Source organism: Centruroides sculpturatus, unplaced genomic scaffold (genome assembly GCF_000671375.1).
Source record: "Centruroides sculpturatus isolate CEXI.00-Female unplaced genomic scaffold, Cexi_2.0 scaffold2051, whole genome shotgun sequence".
Lineage (NCBI taxonomy): Eukaryota > Metazoa > Arthropoda > Arachnida > Scorpiones > Buthidae > Centruroides > Centruroides sculpturatus.
In genome coordinates, this window is record NW_019386158.1 from 5,833 (window position 1) to 22,597 (window position 16,765).

Here is a 16,765-nt window from a genome sequence, read left to right on the forward strand (position 1 = left end):
TATTTTTAAATGGATATTAGTAAATAAACATTTCTTTAAATTGCATTCGTTTCTGTTGCATCTTTAAAAATAATTCGATAATATCTCATTTAAAAAAGGAATAGAATGCAGATCTGACTCATTTTAAGATAAGTAATTTTCAACCATTTATAGTTTGATTGTTTTATTAACAATTGAATTGTTTTTCCAAAATTTCATGACTAATCAATAATGAATATTAAGAAAACATAGTGACAACACTATAAATTACTGATAGATTTATTATCAGCTGATTGCTAATGATAGGAAATGTAATGCAATATGAAATGTTTGTTAACATTTAGGATCTTTGAATATGTTATTAGCTACTGTCATTTACAAAATATTCAAATTTCATATTAACATTATGTGTTTCTTAACTGTGACGTTGCATATCACAAATAAACGAATCGACATTTTTAATTATCATAATTTTAATATGAGCGTCGTCGTGATTAATTAGTATAATCAAATACACATTTGCCACGTAAGAAATGAAATATCTCTATATTAATGTATACTGACGTCGTCATTCTTGAAGTTAAAATCGTTGATCGAAATCGCAATATGAAGTGTACTTTTAGTTATCATTTTTTAATAATAATAAATTTGTATAGTTCTATTGATACACATTTATAATTTTATTCGGATACAATTCATATTGTAAACTCATTTACTATAGCAGAAGAAACGTATAAGCTTATGCTGTAATCAATAAATATTATTCGTACATTGCCCTTACAAAAAATGTTGTTTTTTAAGGAATATTTAATTTTTGTTTCATTAAGTAAAGTCATTTGCTGTATTGCTGTTTAAATATATTTTAAATTATTAATGCTTTCATGACATATAATTATTATATATATGTGTATATATATATATATAATTATTAGATATATATATATCTAAACCAGTATTTCCCAATGTGGGGCAATTTGATTGTTAAGGGGGCAATTCAAAAATGGACTCGTCCAGAGTTTAAGTTAACCATATAGCCACTGTATATGTTGGGAGGAATAAGAATTTTAGAAAGGCTTAGGTGGGGCATAGCACAAAAAAGGTTGGAAAACACTGATCTAAACTATCATAAGAAGCTTTCTTGTCATAAATTTAGATATTAAGTATAAAATTTTCTTTTACTAGGAAAAAAACAGAATAGATTTCAAAGAAATGTTAAATTCAAATTTTAAAAGTCTTTGTAAAATATTTATACAATATATGTATTACAGATAAATTTTGTCAGAGGACAACCCATATTCCGTTAATATTTGCTCTCCCTCTATATTTAAATACAAATTTTAAAATTTATTGTTGAATAAATGAGGAAGTTTTATTGTACTGTACTTACAAAACTGTATTTTATAATATATTAAAAATTTAAACAACTGAAACTTTTCAAATATGCTTTTATCAGATCATTGTGTATTTCTAATGTTTTGTAGTTGCTAAAACTTAAATCAAAATATGTTTTAAAATAGATTTACATTAATAAATCACTGTTTTATACATGAAATTCTATAAGGAATTATTAGTACAACTTATATTTTCATAAAATTATAATTGACTTTAACTTTTTGAGGAAAATTTTTTAAATTTCAATGATAGGCTTATCTTATGATCAAAGCCAAGATTTTAAGATTTATCCTCATTTGTCTTTAGTTTTCCTTAAAATAACTGATTTGCCTCCAAATGTCCCAAGTTCCCAAATAAAGTGAAGTATATCTCAGTCATCTTAATCTTTTGTGTCATTTTGATCATACTGATTGATTCCATTGCATGCACATTCCATGACTTACACAAATTTATTATAATATAATTAGAATTTTTTAATTTACAAATTTTTTTATTGATTTATAATATAAAAATAGATATTTTGAAACTCAAATTGATATGATTAGTACTTTTTTTATGATGTCATGAGCACAAATGATTGTTTCCCATACTTTAAGTCAGCGTTCCCCAACCTTTTTATCATCGCGGACCAGTCAACGTTTGATAATTTTACCGCGGCCTGCTGAGGCGGGACATTGGTTGTTTATATTTTAGATTGTTTTGATTTAATAATTTTAATTTAATTGTATTTAAACATGCCTTCAGAATAAAATACAGTTACACCAAAAATGAATATAAAGTGATTTAACATTTTAATTTACTAGAACACTAAATCAATGAGAACCCTGAGCTTGTTTCTTTGCAACGAGACGGTTCCATCTGNATACAGTTTGAAGAAAATCTAATTGACCAATCAGTGTTTCCTAGCGCTATCGAACGTCCGCCGATCGTATGATGTTTGCTGGCCAATCAGCGCTCCTGTTTTCGAAACTAACGGTTGTTTCTTGATCCGTGCTTCTACGGTGTCAATCGTTGCTTGTTTGAAATGAAAAGAACGGGAAACATATGTCCAGACGATTCCATCGCGACACTCTCCACCAAAGCTACAACGCCGCTGCCACTTGCAGCCGCTCAGCCTCAGATGTCACCTAAAACCACCTTGCTATCATGATATTTTGTGCATGCATGGTATTGGTGCAGTTTTAGGTGATGACTCTCAGCTCCCAGTTAACCACATGTCCATTAAAAGTAGCTCAAACCTGAGAGAAATATACCACAGTAAATAAAATGGAAATAATTTAATGTTCCTTGGGCGGCCTGGTACCATTTGATCTACAGACCAGTACCGGTTTGCAGCCCAGGGGTTGGGGACTACTGCTTTAAGTCACATACTAAATATTTTGAAAATACTTGTACCTGTACTGTAGATCTGAATGCTTTTCAGTCTTTAATCTAATAAGAGATTTTATTTTCCTGAAGATGAACTTGCTTAACTTGAAGAGAAAACTCAGTAAATGGGAATCACATGGTATTTATATAGATGAAGCCCATCTCATTACCCAAGCATATTGTACAGTAAGTGCACATTACTTTTGAATAACAAAAAAATGCAAGACAACAGCTGACTTTAATAAAATCTGATATGTCATATTAATGGAGAAAATCACAGAAAACAATACAACTTTCATTAGTGACTATCATAAAACAACAAATGAATGCATTACAGACAAAAAGCATTTAATTGGTGTCTGACAGAAACATTTATAAAGTGTGATATCATAATGGACAAGTTGTATCATCCTGTCGTAAAAGAATTTCTAAGAGTTCACAGAATTTGAAGTTTTCCATTGTACATCTTTAAAACAAAACTATGTTGATCCACTCTGTTCAAAACAACTGTTAGATTATTCAGTTCAAATATAAATTTATGAAACATATGACAATAATAGATAAAAAGTAGTAAATATGCTTGCATCACCTCTTACAGGGAACTGTTTTTCTGCCATGCTTATTCATATGGAGTTTGTTGAATCAACAAATCATTCACTATTAAACAGCAGTTTAAGCTAGCCATTTGTAAGATATGGTCAGCAATGTCATTTAACAAATTATATGTATCAATAACAGATAATCCCAATATATGCTGACACCATTTAAGCAATTAAGAAAAGGAATCTTTTCTAATTTATATCATATTACTTATATTGCTTGCAGTTCCTTACAACGCATGATAAACATCTTGAAGTTAATTATCTTCTTCACAAATATGAAGGAGACTTTAGAAAAAATTAGCCTATGTAAGTACATGGAAATATTTACCATGAAAGTAGAAAACTTAGGCATACTTCAAATTCAGTCATTATTTGATGGGAAACATTTTTACTTACATATCAGTTATGTCTTTAATTGTGTTTGAAAGTTTTTAAAACATCTTTGAGTTTATATTTCTGTGAGAGATGATTCAGTATTTACCTAAAACCTGAAGAGACAGATTTATTCTGAAGATCTTAGTAAAGAAATGGCAGGTATAACACACTACTAAAGTGATTTCTGTTAATGTGGAACACACTTTCTCAATGTACAAGAATTTCCTTTCGGATCACATGAAAGTTTTGCTTTTAATACCATTGAAAAATATCTCATTATTCAAGTGAACACATCCAGTGGCATAACTATCATTTCTGCAATCTGTGCCCAAAGCCATTAGGACCAGCACTAGCATAGTCATTTTATTATATAAGAGAATTTTTCCTGCAGTGGTATATGATTAATTAATATTACGAGTGGAGCACTTAAAGAAGGGAGAGAATTGTGCCAGTATGCAGCTCAAAGAACTTCAACACAAAAGAAAGTGCATTTTCATTGATTGTCATAATAAAAGGCAATTATGTACAGTGCCATTTCAGATTGCAGCAGCCTCCATGTGATTGAAATAATAATAATAGTAATAATGATAGGGGAGAAAGCAGCTGATGTGAACTTTCATGAATTTGAATTTCTTATTTATTTGCTGTTTTTTTCAGTAAAATATAAATACAGTAGAGTGTCGATTATCCGAAACATCAATTATCCGAAAGAATTCCAGTTGGCAAATTTAAATTTTCGCCAGTGCTGTGGCGCTGCAACCTTTGGCTATGTCTTGGGCTACTCAAATATTTTACGTTTTTGATAGTAAATTAACTTCTAAGATATAATTTTTTATTGTTTTTATATTTTTCAATATATTTACAGTAATATCTCGACTTACGCGAACCCGGAGTTATGCGATTTTCAAATCTCGTTGATTCGTCTTTCGTTTGAGTGCCACGCAACTCTTGATTACTCATTCCCCCCACACTATTGTTCAGCTTACATGTTTGGACGTGTCGCGTGGAATCGACACATAGCTACAATTTATTTTGTGTTATTTATTTCTGTATTTGTTATATCAACGGAGACTCGAGAGACTCTATGTGGTGATTTCTTGTAACGATGAACGAATCAAAAGATGAGATAAGATTAACGAGACATTTATTAGCTTACATACATCCGACTTGGATTTTACATAAATTGAGAAATTATACCCCGACTTACGCGGTTATCGCTCGGTCCCACCTATCGCATAAGTTCGGGGTATTACTATATTTTGTTTGTACAAAATAAAAAAATAATTTTTAATGATACGATAGTCTTCATTAGGCTTAACATCAATGAAAATTCAACATGAAGCGACACGCAACGGAGAAAAATTTCAACATAGGATAAATTAATATTTTTTCGTACATAATTGGTCATCCGAAATATCAATTTTCCGAACAACCCCAGTCCCCAATTGATTCGGATAATCGACGCTCTACTGTATTATATATTTTTTAATAGGTACATTTGTATGGGAATCATTTTTCAGTACAGTAGTACCTCGGTATACGTCTGCTTTAGAATACATCCAATTCGGAATACGTCCTGTTTGGACGAAACAAATTTTTCTCGGTATACGACTTAATTCAATTATATGCGCCATCTATGAGCAAGTTGCATTATCGGTGTATTAGACTAGACTAGACGTTCGTGGTGCCACAGTTTATAACTTTGTTAAATTTCTTCTGATTTTAATTTGTAAGTAAAATTTTATTATTTTTATTAATCATGAATTGCAAAAAGGCAAGTGAAAAGCAACAGAAAACTAAAAAAATGACTAGAAACACAATGGAACTGAAAAAAAGAGATTGTTGAGGAATATGAAGGTGGTATTATGCGTGGTCGAGATTTAACTGTTGCATACCATATTCCGAGAACGACGATATTGACAATCGCAAAAAATAAAGACATTATTAAATCTGCTAACGTTGCGAAAGGAATTAAATCAATTTCTAAACAGAGATCGAAGACATTAGATCATGTTGAGAAATTGCTTTTGTTTTGGATAACTGAAAAACAGTGTGCTGGCAACATCGTATCAGAAGCAATTANGGAAGAAGAAAAGTTAGACATGGAATCTAATAAAAATAAAGGAGACGAATGTCAAGAAACCTGGGAATTTCAGATTTTTAGTTGACGGTGTTTCAAGAATTGTAGTGTCTTGTCTCCCATGATAAACAAGCAGGACGAACTCGTTTTGAAACACTTCAAAGACGTAACCGTCAAGTACGTTTCGGATAATCGGATGGATTTTGTCTTAGAATTCCACTTCGAACCTAACGAATATTTTAGTAATTCCGTACTGACGAAAGAATATCGCATGAAATGCGAAGTAGATCCGGAAACACCTTTCTTATTCGTCGGGCCCGAAATCGTGAAATGCAAAGGATGCGATATCGACTGGAAGAATATCATTCGATCCGCAGTTAAAAAGAATAACGAAACCTAAAGAATATCCGAGACCGTTCGTAAACATTCCTTTGGATTTTTCAATTCGTTGAAGCAGGAAAACAATGTGAAGCAACTTTCGGATTTTACGTGCTACATAAAAGTATAAAATGTTATGAAAGTCATAGATAAATTATATTCAATGTCTATAATTTTGAATATTTCTAATTGTTTATAGTATTTCTTACAATTTGTGCTATATTTAGGATATTGTATAAAAAATATATAAAATAACTTATTTAATAACGATTTTTTTAACAATTTCAAATAGCACTCCAAAAAGATTGATTAACTCTATCTATATATATCATCCGTTAATTGTAAAAAACAAATATACCAAAGGATTTAGTAAACTTAAGGCGTATTTTGGCGCTTGACTAACTAATGTCGCAAAATGTTTTTACATGATTCCGCGTGTATTCGAAAGAACTTCTAAGACATTTAGTTTTGTTTGTCTTCAATTGTATATATATTTATTAATATCGTGTGGTCCTGGAGTTTACAAATGAATTTTTAATTAACGTCTAATCTTTTATAAACTTATTTCAATAATATAGTTTTGGATATTAACTTATTTATTTATTTATTTACACTCCTCAAAAGTGAATCGCAACACCATGAAGGAATGCACATAGCCACATGTAAATTGTAGGATCGGTAAAGGGTACAGAGCAATATGCAAATGTAAGTTTGCGTAAGCATCGAGTCACGTGGTACACAGTTTCCAGCTATAAAGAACAAGAATAGCAGCCGGTTCGGGCCGTAAATGCTATTCGCGCCAGCCAAACATTCGAAGAAGCAAAGAAAATGCCTCGGAGATGACAACGAGCTGAATAGCATCAGTTAACATCTGGGGAACGAGATCTTATCCTGCAGTGGAGTGACCTCAGTTTGTCGATGGGCGCAGTTGCAGGCATGTTGGGCACCATCCATCGGTGTGACACGATGGCACAGAAAAATCTACGAATACTCCGAAGAGGGAGTGGATCGCACCGGTGCACGATAGAAAGCAGAGACCGGTAGATTCGCTGAATAGCCCGTCGAGACCCGTTCGCTACGGCACGTGACATCTAAAGCCGCCCGTCGCTGTCAACGGGTGCATGTGTCTACTGGAACCATTCGCGACAGGTTATATTTTTTATACAATATCCTAATATAGCACAAATTGTAAGAAATACTATAAACAATTAGAAATATTCAAAATTATAGACATTGAATATAATTTATTTATAATTTTTTATAACATTTTACACTTTTGTATAGCACGTAAAACCCGAAAGTTGCTTCACAATTTCATCTAAATTACCTTCTTGTTAATTTTAGAAATGGCCGAATGGCCGAGGCGGTTAAGACGACGGCCTATCGCTCTAGAGGACCAGAATCAAATCCAAGCATGCAACCCCATGAATTTTTCGACGTAGTCTCTCGATTTTCCTGATATGTTGGGCCTCGTTTCTCATCACCTGGCCGCTTCTACTGTGGTCCTGGCCAAACCCACAATGGGCTTGAAAAAAAAGGCCCTTTTAGTGCCAAAAAGGTGAAAAGAATCAAAAATTAAAAAAATTACGGAAATGAAAATTTTCAACTACATTCATCGTCTAACGACAGAAATTCTACACACACATATATATAACTAAATTAATTATAATTACAGCTTAATATATCTGTAAAACATAATTATTATTAATTTAAAAAAATAAATTATGAATTATAAATTATATTTGTTTATCGAAGTCGATAAGATGCAGTGCCATCTGGTAGAGAATACAATAGAAGTTTAGTTTCAAAAATGGCTGCCGAAATGTTAAAGAATAAGGGCAAGAGAGGAGCTGCTGCTTCTGTTAAGTTAAGATGTTCTAAGGTTAATGATACAAAAGGATTAAATGAATTGTTGGATATGTTATTAGATCCTAAAAAAAGAATAGACGAATGGGATACGATTGATTGGTGCCGATGGTTAATGGCTGGGGGCAAATCACCAGATGAATTCGGACAAACAGGTTTCTATTCGTTTTTAAATTTAAATTTTTATATCTTATTTTTAAATGGATATTAGTAAATAAACATTTCTTTAAATTGCATTCGTTTCTGTTGCATCTTTAAAAATAATTCGATAATATCTCATTTAAAAAAGGAATAGAATGCAGATCTGACTCATTTTAAGATAAGTAATTTTCAACCATTTATAGTTTGATTGTTTTATTAACAATTGAATTGTTTTTCCAAAATTTCATGACTAATCAATAATGAATATTAAGAAAACATAGTGACAACACTATAAATTACTGATAGATTTATTATCAGCTGATTGCTAATGATAGGAAATGTAATGCAATATGAAATGTTTGTTAACATTTAGGATCTTTGAATATGTTATTAGCTACTGTCATTTACAAAATATTCAAATTTCATATTAACATTATGTGTTTCTTAACTGTGACGTTGCATATCACAAATAAACGAATCGACATTTTTAATTATCATAATTTTAATATGAGCGTCGTCGTGATTAATTAGTATAATCAAATACACATTTGCCACGTAAGAAATGAAATATCTCTATATTAATGTATACTGACGTCGTCATTCTTGAAGTTAAAATCGTTGATCGAAATCGCAATATGAAGTGTACTTTTAGTTATCATTTTTTAATAATAATAAATTTGTATAGTTCTATTGATACACATTTATAATTTTATTCGGATACAATTCATATTGTAAACTCATTTACTATAGCAGAAGAAACGTATAAGCTTATGCTGTAATCAATAAATATTATTCGTACATTGCCCTTACAAAAAATGTTGTTTTTTAAGGAATATTTAATTTTTGTTTCATTAAGTAAAGTCATTTGCTGTATTGCTGTTTAAATATATTTTAAATTATTAATGCTTTCATGACATATAATTATTATATATATGTGTATATATATATATATAATTATTAGATATATATATATCTAAACCAGTATTTCCCAATGTGGGGCAATTTGATTGTTAAGGGGGCAATTCAAAAATGGACTCGTCCAGAGTTTAAGTTAACCATATAGCCACTGTATATGTTGGGAGGAATAAGAATTTTAGAAAGGCTTAGGTGGGGCATAGCACAAAAAAGGTTGGAAAACACTGATCTAAACTATCATAAGAAGCTTTCTTGTCATAAATTTAGATATTAAGTATAAAATTTTCTTTTACTAGGAAAAAAACAGAATAGATTTCAAAGAAATGTTAAATTCAAATTTTAAAAGTCTTTGTAAAATATTTATACAATATATGTATTACAGATAAATTTTGTCAGAGGACAACCCATATTCCGTTAATATTTGCTCTCCCTCTATATTTAAATACAAATTTTAAAATTTATTGTTGAATAAATGAGGAAGTTTTATTGTACTGTACTTACAAAACTGTATTTTATAATATATTAAAAATTTAAACAACTGAAACTTTTCAAATATGCTTTTATCAGATCATTGTGTATTTCTAATGTTTTGTAGTTGCTAAAACTTAAATCAAAATATGTTTTAAAATAGATTTACATTAATAAATCACTGTTTTATACATGAAATTCTATAAGGAATTATTAGTACAACTTATATTTTCATAAAATTATAATTGACTTTAACTTTTTGAGGAAAATTTTTTAAATTTCAATGATAGGCTTATCTTATGATCAAAGCCAAGATTTTAAGATTTATCCTCATTTGTCTTTAGTTTTCCTTAAAATAACTGATTTGCCTCCAAATGTCCCAAGTTCCCAAATAAAGTGAAGTATATCTCAGTCATCTTAATCTTTTGTGTCATTTTGATCATACTGATTGATTCCATTGCATGCACATTCCATGACTTACACAAATTTATTATAATATAATTAGAATTTTTTAATTTACAAATTTTTTTATTGATTTATAATATAAAAATAGATATTTTGAAACTCAAATTGATATGATTAGTACTTTTTTTATGATGTCATGAGCACAAATGATTGTTTCCCATACTTTAAGTCAGCGTTCCCCAACCTTTTTATCATCGCGGACCAGTCAACGTTTGATAATTTTACCGCGGCCTGCTGAGGCGGGACATTGGTTGTTTATATTTTAGATTGTTTTGATTTAATAATTTTAATTTAATTGTATTTAAACATGCCTTCAGAATAAAATACAGTTACACCAAAAATGAATATAAAGTGATTTAACATTTTAATTTACTAGAACACTAAATCAATGAGAACCCTGAGCTTGTTTCTTTGCAACGAGACGGTTCCATCTGGGAGTAATAGGAGACAATGACACCCGAAGTGTGTTGCTTATGTCCAGTTTATTCCATTGTTTTGTTTTGATTGCTGTCACTGCAGAAAACCCTGCTTCACACAGATAGGATGTCGGAAATGGCAATAGGGATTTAAGTGCTTTGGTGGCAATCTCAAGGTATTCCACCATGACTTTAATCCAGAACACCAACAGAGTTGTTGTTTCGAACATAGTTTTAAGACCGCAGTCATTTGCAATCTTCAGCAGTTGATCTTCTTCTTGTACAGACATGTTAAATTCACCTGGTTTGTTGAAAAATGGGTCGTGGATCCATTCCTTACCAGTTTGTGGGTCTTTTGTGGTTGGGAAGTAGCACTCGAACTCTTTTAAAAGCAAAGACAGGTGATTGTGCACCAACTGGGAGAATGAATGCTCAGGCTCAGTCTCGCCTAAAATCCCCGCTAATGTCTGAAACATGTCCAAAATGCCTCTGTTCACTCACCATCCCCACAACTCTAGTTTGGCTTTAAATGCACTACTTTGTCTGCCAACTTGAAAACAGTTCATTGAGCAGGCTGAATATGTCACACAGGTAAGCCAGTTTTGCAACCCATACCTTGTCACTGAAATGTGCTGCCAGCAGTGACTTCTTTTCTGAGAGAAATCTTTACAATGGCTCTCATAATTCATTCAAAACGTTAGAATGTAATAAATACGGCTGCATATTTAAAAGATTTTCTTGAGTGTATTTAATTAGTAATTCAAACACTCTGGTTAGCGATTTTCCTCTAGATAACCATCTTATTTCTGTGTATAAGAGAAGGCATCTGTGCTCTGCGTCCATCTCCTCACAAAGCTGCTCAAACAGGCATGAGTTAAGGGTGTGTGCTTTGATGTGGTTAATAACTTTAACAACATCAATCAGTACACTGTTAAATTCCGGTGACATTTTTCGGCTTGCCAGCATTTTCCTGTGAATGATACAATGCGTAGATTCACTTTCAGGTGCAACCTCCTTAATCCAAGCAGTTAAACCAGACAGTCGTCCGCTCATGGCAGCAGCTCCATCTGTGTATATGCCGACACAAAAGGACCATTTTAGTTGTCCTGATATATAACCATCCAGTGACTTGAACAGTTCTGCTCCTGTGGTGTTGGTTGACAAAGATATAACAAATCCTCATGCACATCCTCCTGATATAGATATCACACATAAACAAATAGTATTGCCTTGTTGTCGATATCTGTAGATTCGTCAACCTGGAGTGCATACCATGGTGATGTATTAATCCTCTCCAACAATTGTCTCTCAATGTCTTCAGCTATTTCCTCAATGTGCCTAGTCACAGTGCTAGCCAACAAAGGCACATGTGCTATCTTTTCCACAGCAGCCTCTCCTAGAAGTTCATGGCAAATGTTTTTAGTGGAGGGCAATATCAATTCTTTACCGATAGTGAATGGCTTTTAAGCCTTAGCAATACAGTTAGCCACCAAATATGATGCTCTCAGTGCATTCCCTTTATTGATGTGGTGACCCTCAGAAATTTCTTCTGTCCTTTGTGTTCCCATTTTTTTTCTTTCAAAATACTCCAGGAGCTTGTCTTTTAATCCAGGGTGCATGGCATTCAAGTGGCGAAGCAGTTTTGAAGGTTTCATTGCCTCGTTAGAGAGTTGGTCACTGCAAACTATACAGAGCGGAATTGGTGTGTGGGAATCACCTGTCCCAATAAATCCATATTTCAAGTAGGATTCATGGTATTGTCTGTTAAAAGTTTTATGTTTCTTTGATGTTGAAGGCTCTTCTTCTGTCTCTTCACTTGGCCATTTCTTTTTCCCAAGGAAACTTTTTAATGACATCTGTTTCATACTCATTTTTACTAATTTGTGGGTTAAATTTGAGCAAACACAATATACACATACATCGGTGAAGTCAGACGAACTTAGACCAACCTAACAGATCTTAGGCGAACTCAACTTTTTTGCCTAAACCCAATCTTTTTATACAGTTTGAAGAAAATCTAATTGACCAATCAGTGTTTCCTAGCGCTATCGAACGTCCGCCGATCGTATGATGTTTGCTGGCCAATCAGCGCTCCTGTTTTCGAAACTAACGGTTGTTTCTTGATCCGTGCTTCTACGGTGTCAATCGTTGCTTGTTTGAAATGAAAAGAACGGGAAACATATGTCCAGACGATTCCATCGCGACACTCTCCACCAAAGCTACAACGCCGCTGCCACTTGCAGCCGCTCAGCCTCAGATGTCACCTAAAACCACCTTGCTATCATGATATTTTGTGCATGCATGGTATTGGTGCAGTTTTAGGTGATGACTCTCAGCTCCCAGTTAACCACATGTCCATTAAAAGTAGCTCAAACCTGAGAGAAATATACCACAGTAAATAAAATGGAAATAATTTAATGTTCCTTGGGCGGCCTGGTACCATTTGATCTACAGACCAGTACCGGTTTGCAGCCCAGGGGTTGGGGACTACTGCTTTAAGTCACATACTAAATATTTTGAAAATACTTGTACCTGTACTGTAGATCTGAATGCTTTTCAGTCTTTAATCTAATAAGAGATTTTATTTTCCTGAAGATGAACTTGCTTAACTTGAAGAGAAAACTCAGTAAATGGGAATCACATGGTATTTATATAGATGAAGCCCATCTCATTACCCAAGCATATTGTACAGTAAGTGCACATTACTTTTGAATAACAAAAAAATGCAAGACAACAGCTGACTTTAATAAAATCTGATATGTCATATTAATGGAGAAAATCACAGAAAACAATACAACTTTCATTAGTGACTATCATAAAACAACAAATGAATGCATTACAGACAAAAAGCATTTAATTGGTGTCTGACAGAAACATTTATAAAGTGTGATATCATAATGGACAAGTTGTATCATCCTGTCGTAAAAGAATTTCTAAGAGTTCACAGAATTTGAAGTTTTCCATTGTACATCTTTAAAACAAAACTATGTTGATCCACTCTGTTCAAAACAACTGTTAGATTATTCAGTTCAAATATAAATTTATGAAACATATGACAATAATAGATAAAAAGTAGTAAATATGCTTGCATCACCTCTTACAGGGAACTGTTTTTCTGCCATGCTTATTCATATGGAGTTTGTTGAATCAACAAATCATTCACTATTAAACAGCAGTTTAAGCTAGCCATTTGTAAGATATGGTCAGCAATGTCATTTAACAAATTATATGTATCAATAACAGATAATCCCAATATATGCTGACACCATTTAAGCAATTAAGAAAAGGAATCTTTTCTAATTTATATCATATTACTTATATTGCTTGCAGTTCCTTACAACGCATGATAAACATCTTGAAGTTAATTATCTTCTTCACAAATATGAAGGAGACTTTAGAAAAAATTAGCCTATGTAAGTACATGGAAATATTTACCATGAAAGTAGAAAACTTAGGCATACTTCAAATTCAGTCATTATTTGATGGGAAACATTTTTACTTACATATCAGTTATGTCTTTAATTGTGTTTGAAAGTTTTTAAAACATCTTTGAGTTTATATTTCTGTGAGAGATGATTCAGTATTTACCTAAAACCTGAAGAGACAGATTTATTCTGAAGATCTTAGTAAAGAAATGGCAGGTATAACACACTACTAAAGTGATTTCTGTTAATGTGGAACACACTTTCTCAATGTACAAGAATTTCCTTTCGGATCACATGAAAGTTTTGCTTTTAATACCATTGAAAAATATCTCATTATTCAAGTGAACACATCCAGTGGCATAACTATCATTTCTGCAATCTGTGCCCAAAGCCATTAGGACCAGCACTAGCATAGTCATTTTATTATATAAGAGAATTTTTCCTGCAGTGGTATATGATTAATTAATATTACGAGTGGAGCACTTAAAGAAGGGAGAGAATTGTGCCAGTATGCAGCTCAAAGAACTTCAACACAAAAGAAAGTGCATTTTCATTGATTGTCATAATAAAAGGCAATTATGTACAGTGCCATTTCAGATTGCAGCAGCCTCCATGTGATTGAAATAATAATAATAGTAATAATGATAGGGGAGAAAGCAGCTGATGTGAACTTTCATGAATTTGAATTTCTTATTTATTTGCTGTTTTTTTCAGTAAAATATAAATACAGTAGAGTGTCGATTATCCGAAACATCAATTATCCGAAAGAATTCCAGTTGGCAAATTTAAATTTTCGCCAGTGCTGTGGCGCTGCAACCTTTGGCTATGTCTTGGGCTACTCAAATATTTTACGTTTTTGATAGTAAATTAACTTCTAAGATATAATTTTTTATTGTTTTTATATTTTTCAATATATTTACAGTAATATCTCGACTTACGCGAACCCGGAGTTATGCGATTTTCAAATCTCGTTGATTCGTCTTTCGTTTGAGTGCCACGCAACTCTTGATTACTCATTCCCCCCACACTATTGTTCAGCTTACATGTTTGGACGTGTCGCGTGGAATCGACACATAGCTACAATTTATTTTGTGTTATTTATTTCTGTATTTGTTATATCAACGGAGACTCGAGAGACTCTATGTGGTGATTTCTTGTAACGATGAACGAATCAAAAGATGAGATAAGATTAACGAGACATTTATTAGCTTACATACATCCGACTTGGATTTTACATAAATTGAGAAATTATACCCCGACTTACGCGGTTATCGCTCGGTCCCACCTATCGCATAAGTTCGGGGTATTACTATATTTTGTTTGTACAAAATAAAAAAATAATTTTTAATGATACGATAGTCTTCATTAGGCTTAACATCAATGAAAATTCAACATGAAGCGACACGCAACGGAGAAAAATTTCAACATAGGATAAATTAATATTTTTTCGTACATAATTGGTCATCCGAAATATCAATTTTCCGAACAACCCCAGTCCCCAATTGATTCGGATAATCGACGCTCTACTGTATTATATATTTTTTAATAGGTACATTTGTATGGGAATCATTTTTCAGTACAGTAGTACCTCGGTATACGTCTGCTTTAGAATACATCCAATTCGGAATACGTCCTGTTTGGACGAAACAAATTTTTCTCGGTATACGACTTAATTCAATTATATGCGCCATCTATGAGCAAGTTGCATTATCGGTGTATTAGACTAGACTAGACGTTCGTGGTGCCACAGTTTATAACTTTGTTAAATTTCTTCTGATTTTAATTTGTAAGTAAAATTTTATTATTTTTATTAATCATGAATTGCAAAAAGGCAAGTGAAAAGCAACAGAAAACTAAAAAAATGACTAGAAACACAATGGAACTGAAAAAAAGAGATTGTTGAGGAATATGAAGGTGGTATTATGCGTGGTCGAGATTTAACTGTTGCATACCATATTCCGAGAACGACGATATTGACAATCGCAAAAAATAAAGACATTATTAAATCTGCTAACGTTGCGAAAGGAATTAAATCAATTTCTAAACAGAGATCGAAGACATTAGATCATGTTGAGAAATTGCTTTTGTTTTGGATAACTGAAAAACAGTGTGCTGGCAACATCGTATCAGAAGCAATTATTTGCGAGAAAACTAAAAAGATACATGCTGATTTCATGAAAAATCAAACATGAACTATCCAAGAAAGCGAGGTGTTTAAAGCCAGCCATTTTTTTTTCATGAGAACGGATTAATCATTTTTACATTACTTCTTATGGGAAATGTTGGTTTGGTATACGTCCTATTCGGTATAAGTCCAAACATCAGGAACGGATTAAGGTCGTATACCGAAGTTCCACTGTAATTTGTATATTAGTTTTGAATGATTTTGTAGAAAATACTTTTTATTATAAGAGGTTTGAAAAATAATTGTAGTTAACATGTCACATTTATTATAACTTCACTTTATCCAACACCGGAAACATCAATTACGTACCTCAAAGTCTATTATCGGTGTGCAATTGACTTTACGCCAGTGATCCTGAGATAGAACCGAATTTTAGTCAAGCGAGAATTATCCACAGCACACCAACACTGAACATCTAAAGTCGTTTGAGGCCTTATACATATACAAACTCAGCAACATTTGCATCAACCACAAGGAAGAAATAAATCTATCTTTGGCATGGCAAGCACTAGTGGACAAAACGCTATAAATTCTCGTCATGTGCTATGTATGTAGTGCACATGCCTGGTAAAAATTCATTGGCTAGCACATATTCAAATTTCAAATAATTTTCATATTTAATGACATTCTAACAGAAATTTGTCATCACCTGAAGAAGAACCGTTGAAGGTTCGAAAACGTTTGTGAAATTTTATTTTTTCATTTTTTGA

At 32.4% G+C, this 16,765-nt stretch overlaps 1 protein-coding gene across 1 annotated transcript in view; it reads left to right on the forward strand.

Moving 5' to 3' along the window:
* Positions 1-7,954: 7,954 nt before the first annotated feature.
* The window catches only part of LOC111613849 (E3 ubiquitin-protein ligase ubr3-like), a 65,159-nt gene continuing 56,348 nt past the window's right edge, over positions 7,955-16,765 (forward strand). Inside the window, exon 1 of the mRNA XM_023355202.1 lies at positions 7,955-8,195. Coding sequence (XP_023210970.1) covers positions 7,985-8,195 — 211 coding nt within the window. The 5' untranslated portion in view covers positions 7,955-7,984. The remainder of the gene's footprint in view (positions 8,196-16,765) is intronic.